Source organism: Gossypium hirsutum, chromosome A01, assembly GCF_007990345.1.
Source record: "Gossypium hirsutum isolate 1008001.06 chromosome A01, Gossypium_hirsutum_v2.1, whole genome shotgun sequence".
Taxonomy (NCBI): Eukaryota; Viridiplantae; Streptophyta; class Magnoliopsida; order Malvales; family Malvaceae; genus Gossypium; species Gossypium hirsutum.
Window position 1 is genome coordinate 21321401 of NC_053424.1, and position 6283 is coordinate 21327683.

At 35.5% G+C, this 6283-nt stretch overlaps 1 protein-coding gene across 1 annotated transcript; it reads left to right on the top strand.

Annotated features, from left to right (window-relative positions):
• Positions 1–1915: 1915 nt before the first annotated feature.
• Positions 1916–2962, top strand: LOC121210982 (uncharacterized). The gene is made up of 2 exons (XM_041083079.1): positions 1916–2255; positions 2352–2962. Exons 1-2 carry the CDS (start codon positions 1916–1918, stop codon positions 2960–2962), a joined length of 951 nt encoding a protein of 316 aa, XP_040939013.1.
• Positions 2963–6283: the final 3321 nt, after the last annotated feature.

Genomic DNA, 6283 nt, shown 5'->3' on the forward strand with positions numbered 1-6283 from the left:
GGATCAGCTTTCACGAGCTTCTGTTTAGCTCTTACGAGCTTATGTTCAGCTTTCGAGATTCTGTTGGCGTATTCGAGAGAACCAGCTCTTATGAGCTTCTGTTGACGGTGTACTCTTACCCGTAAGTCATTCTTCGAATGGAAAATCTTGGTAAGGTGATTTATTTCACGAATTTGAAAGATTTGTTATTTATTTTTGTATTGATTTGAATACAGATGTATTTATCAATTGAAATTGTGAATGATAGGGAGTTCTCTTGGATGATTTTTATTGTTTTATTTATTATAGTTAGTTTGGTAAGATTTTCGATTAACTCGTCGAACTTACTAAACTTCATTAAGCTTACTTGTATTGTTTAATGTCATTGTAGATTTTCAGAAGGCCGGATGATCAGATCGGCACTTAAATCACACTATCCAGTTTATCTCGGTAGTTTTTGAAACGTTTAATTCGTATTATATGGCATGATAGGCTTTTGTGTGGTTTTGGTCAAACTTTGGCTTAGGTAAATATTATGAATGATATTTTGTTTATATAACCAACTTGCATATTGGTATGAGAATGAGGTATAATTGTGATGCTAGTATGTATGATATATATACGTATTTGAATTGGGGTGATTGTGTTAACTTTGTGAGGTATATTGATTAGGTATTGTTTGAAAGAGTTTATGAATTGAATTGATGTTTGTTTTGTTGTGAAAATGTTATATACTTGTGGTACCGTTAATGGTACATTGGTTAGACACTATTTAGGTTGGTTTGATGTATTTATGGCTCGATTATTTTCGTTTTGGACTGGTATTTTGATTGGAATTTGAGTTTGTTAAGGTCTAAGAAATTATGAAATGGTAAACTTGTGTTTTAAGGTTCATTTTGGGGCCACATGGCTTGAGACACAGGCGTGTATGTCAACCATGTGTGACATACGGCTGTGTGTCCCCTATACGTTCAATGCATACAAGTCAAGCTATTACACGGCCTAGCACACGGCCTGGTACATAAGCGTGTGAGATCATTTCGAAGGGTACATAGCCTGACACACGGACGTGTGGCTTGGCCATGTGACTCAAGTCAGTAAGTTACATGGGTACAGACACGGGTTGGGACACGGTCGTATGTCCCTATTTCGAATGTCCACACGGCCGTGTGACCCCTGCAGTCTAAATTTTTTAACTTTTTCCTAACATGTCCTAATGTTTTCAATTTAGTCTTGGATTGTTACTATAGTATTTTTAGGGTCTCGAGGGTTCGATTAAAAGACATTATGAATGTGTTTGAATGAAATTTGATTACGTTTGTATTAATGTATTATTTGAATGGTTTAATATTCTGTTTGTCTGATAATGCTCTGTAACCCTATTCGAGTGACGGATAAAGGTTAGGGGTGTTACATTTAGTGGTATCAGAGCTATGGTTTAGTCGATTCTCAGACTGAATGTAGCGTGTGAAATGTCTAGAATTACATGTCATATAAATCTGCTATAGTGTGATGTGCATGATCCGATCTAACTTTCATTTTCTTATAGATTGTAAAGATGTCAGACAGATCTGATTGTACTGATAATGATAAGGTTAGCAGTAACATATCGAATTCTGATCATGGGACAATTAGTAATGTTTCAATTTCTCCGGCTTAAGAACATGAGCTTAAAAATATGTTCTTTGAGTATATGAACTAGTGGTTTAGCAAGTTTACGCAAGTGAAAAATGTGGCTCAGCGACCTCCACCCCCTCTTTTACCACCTATTGTACCTCTAGTTGCACCTCCACCTCCTTCAGTGATTGAACCTAATAGACGTATTCCAATTGAGAAACTTAGAAAGTATAGTGTTGGAAAATTTCAGGGTATATCAGAAGATAATCCAGTTAAAGCTGAGTACTGGCTTCAAAATATATTATGAGTTTTCGAAGAAATGGCTTACTCTCCTGATGACTTTCTTATATGTGATATTTTGTTATTAACGGAGGAAGCGTATAGTTGGTGGTCGACGATAGTAGCTGTGGTACTGAGGGAGAAAATTTCCTGGGAATTTTTTCAGACTGAGTTTAAAAAGAAATATGTTAGGAAAAAGTATTTGGAGAAGAAAATGAGAGAATTTCTTGAGTTACATCAGGGAAATAGATCAGTAGCTGAATACGAGAGAGAATTTGTGTATATCAGTAAATATGCCCGAGAAATTGTGCCTACTGAAGAAGAAATGTGTATTCAATTTGAAGATGGCTTGGATGATGAAATTCGAATGATGATCGAAGGTAATGAAATATGAGAATTTGTTGTCTTGTTTGATCGTGCACAGAAAATAGAAGAAGTGTACAATCGCAAGATACAACGGGATAGATGAATTCGAGAATTTCACAAGAGAGGTTTTGTCAAGTTGTTTTCTGCATCATCGGCAAAGAAGACTAAAGATGATTTTAGCCGAGCTACTTCAGTGTCTGAGCATCCAAACAAAAACAAGACGATTCAACATGATTTCAGAGTACCTACTAGACCAGCTGATAGTGTGGGTAGTGTAAGAAATGCTCCAAAGCCCAATTGTAGATATTGCAGGAAATATCATCTTGGTGAGTGTAGAGGTAAATCGAGAACCTGTTATAGATGTGGTTCGACTGATCCTTTTATTCGAAATTGTCCTAAATTACCAAAAGAGGATAAAGATCAGAAAGAAAAGCAAATATCTACCTTTCAGAAAAGTAGACGTCCGGGCCAGAACAATGCTACCAAGACTACTTGTATGAGAATGAAAGACATTGTTGTTCGATTAGAGGCTAGAGCACCTTCTTGCACCAACGCCGTTCGAACCAGTAAGGAAGCTATTGCTCTAGATGTGATTGCTGGTATATTCTATCTCTTTGATGTTATTGTGTATGCATTGATTGACTCTGGGTCAACTCATTCTTATATTTGCACTGCATTAGTAATAGAAAATAAGTTACCTATTGAATCTACTGATTACTAATCCACTAGGTCAGAGTGTAATAGTTAACTTCGTTTGTCGTAATTGTCCACTGAAAGTTAGGGGCTGTGAATTCCTTGCTGATTTGATGTTGTTACCCTTTTGAGAATTTGATGTTATTATAGGTATGGATTGGTTATATTTACATGATACTGTGGTAACTATAGACAGAAACGGGTTGATTTGAAATGCCAGACATGAGAGATGATTTCAGTTGAGTTTGAAACTCTGAATGATGTTGTTAGAATTATTTCAGCATTTACTGTTCAGAGATTGATTCGAAAAGGTGGCGAAGCAATTCTAGCATATATTCTTGATACCAGAGATTCAGAATCAAAACTAGATCAGTTACCAGTTGTTAGTGAGTTTATAAATGTATTTCCTGAAGGATTGTCAGGTATACCTCCTAATCATGAAGTTGAGTTTATGATTAATTTGGTTCCTGAAACTACACCAATATTACTATTACCGTATCGTATGGCACCAGCTGAACTAAAAGAATTGAAAGCACAATTGCAAGAATTATTAGACAGAGGGTTTATTTGACCAAGCCTGTCTCCCTAGGGTGCATCTGTATTGTTTATGAAAAAGAAAGACAGCTCTTTGAGATTGTGTATAGACTACAGACAGTTGAACAGAGTCACGATGAAAAATAAATACCCTTTGCCTCATATCGATGATTTTTTTGATCAATTGAAAGGTGCTATAGTGTTCTCGAAGATAAACCTTAGATCCAGGTATTATCAGTTGAAGGTTAAAGACTAAAATGTGTTAAAAATTGCTTCAGAACTCGTTATGATCATTATGAGTTTCTGGTAATGCCATTTGGTTTGACTAATGCCCTTGCTGCTTTTATAGATTTAATAAATCGAGTTTTTCAACCTCATTTGGATAGATTCGTTGTTGTGTTTATTGACGATATATTGATCTATTCCATCATAAAATTCGAACATGCTCAACATCTGAGAATCGTATTAAAGACTTTGAGAGAAAAATAGTTGTATGCAAATTTTAGTAAATGTGAGCTCCGGCTTCAAGAGGTTAGATTTTTGGGACACATAGTATCAGCCGATGGAAACCGAGTTGATCCGAATAAAGTTTCTGCTTTGATGAATTAGAAGACTTTGAAAAATGTTTCTGAAGTGCGAAGTTTTCTGGGTTTGGCATGTTACTATCAACGTTTTGTTAAAAAAACTTTTAGATTATTGCTTCGTCGATGACCAGATTATTATAGAAAAATGATGAGTTTATTTGGTTTGATAAGTGTCAACAGAGTTTTGATCAACTGAAGAACATGTTGATGGAAGCCCCAATCTTGACTAAGCCTGAATCTGGAGTAGCGTATGTTGTTTATAGTGATGCGTCTCTCAACGGTTTGGGTTATGTACTGATGCAGTCAAGAAAGGTAGTAGCCTATAATTCTCGGCAGTTAAAGTCACATGGGAAAAATTATCCTACTCATGATCTCGAGTTGGTCATGATTGTATTCGCTTTGAAGATTTGGAGACATTATTTATACAGTAAGAAATGTCACGTATTTACAGATCACAAAAATTTAATGTATTTGATAACTCAGAAAGAATTGAATTTGAGATAGAGATGATGGTTAAAATTACTGAAAGATTACGATCTGGTTATTGATTATCATCCGGGAAAGGCTAATGTGGCTGCGGATGCACTCAGTCGAAAGTCGTCATTCTTTGCACTTCGAGTAATGAACACTCATTTAGTTCTGAATGTTCTGTATTAGTAGAGTTGAGAATGAAACCCTTGTTTCTTCAATGGATTCGAGAATTGTGAGATGAAGATCTAAAGTTGGTGTTGAAACGACAGATAGTTTAGAGTACAGTGTTGATGATAGTGGTACATTGCGTTATCGTGATAGAATTTGTGTTCCGAGTAATTTACATTTGAAAAATGATATTCTTTCTGAAGCTCACAGTAGTAGGTACTCTATTCATCCGGGTAGCATGATGATATATTGTGATTTGAAACAGATGTATTGGTGGCCGGGTATGAAACGAGAAATTAGTGAATTTATAGCTAAATTCTTGATTTGTCAGCAAGTGAAAGCAGAACATCAGGTACCCTCAGGTCTACTAGAACTTGTTATGATTCCCGAACGGAAGTGAGTGCGAGTCACGATGGATTTTGTATCTAGTTTACCCGTAACTTCGAGAATGAAAGATTCGATATGGTGTTGACAGATTGACTAATTCAGCGCATCTTATTCCAGTCAAAATAGATTTTTCACTAGAGAAATTAGCAAAACTATATGTATCTGAGATTGTGAGATTACACGGAGTTTCGACATTAATTATTTCAGTTCTAGATCTGAGATTTACATCAAGATTTTGGAGCAAACTTCACGAAGCTCTAGGTACTAAGCTTAATTTTAGCACAGCGTTTTATCCACAGACTGAGGGAAAATCAGTATGAGTGATTCAGATTCTTGAAGATATGTTAAGATGTTGTATACTTGAATTTGAAGGTAACTGGGAAAATTATATACCGTTGGTTGAATTCGCATATAATAACAGTTATCAATCCAATATAAAAATGGCACCGTTTGAAGCTCTTTATTGGAGAAAATGTAAAACATCGTTGTATTGGTCTGAGCTGAGTGAATCCAAAATGATAGGAGTTGATTTGATTCAAGAAATTGAAGAAAAAGTTTAGATTATTCAGGATAGTTTGAAAGGTGCATCTGATCATCAAAAATCGTACGCGGACCTAAAAAAAAGATATAGAATTTGTTGTTGGTGATCGGGTATTCTTAAAAGTCTTTTCGTGGAAGAAAGTGTTACAGTTCGGCATGAAAGGAAAGCTGAGTCCGAGATTTATCGGACTATATGAAATTGTTCAAAAAATCAGTCCTATGGCTTATATATTAGTTTTGCCCTCTAAACTCGAGAAAATCCATAATGTCTTCCACGTATCAATGTTGAGACAGTATAGATTTGATCCTTCATATGTGATTCCTCATAATGAGATTGAGTTATAATAAGATTTGACGTATTCAGAGGAATCAGTGAGAGTTTTAGCTCGGGAAGTCAAAGAATTGCGGAATAAACGAGTTCTGTTAGTAAAAGTATTATGCCATCATCATGGTACAGAAGAAGCTACCTGGGAAATCGAAGAATCAATAAGATTACAATATCTGAATCTATTTTCAGGTAACAAATTCGAGGACAAAATTTCCTAAACGGAAGAGTTGCAATAACCCGATTTACAAGCCAACTTAAATGGTCAAATTCATACCGAATTTACAAGCCAAATCTCATGGCTAAAATCAAGTCTAAAAACATACCACAATTACACTAG

Coding starts and splice junctions, on each gene's coding strand:
- LOC121210982 (XM_041083079.1), top strand. CDS start 1,916: ATGGCTTACTCTCCTGATGACTTTCTTATATGTGATATTTTGTTATTA. Junction 2,256..2,351: donor AATTCGAATGATGATCGAAG/GTAATGAAATAT, acceptor GATGAATTCGAG/AATTTCACAAGAGAGGTTTT.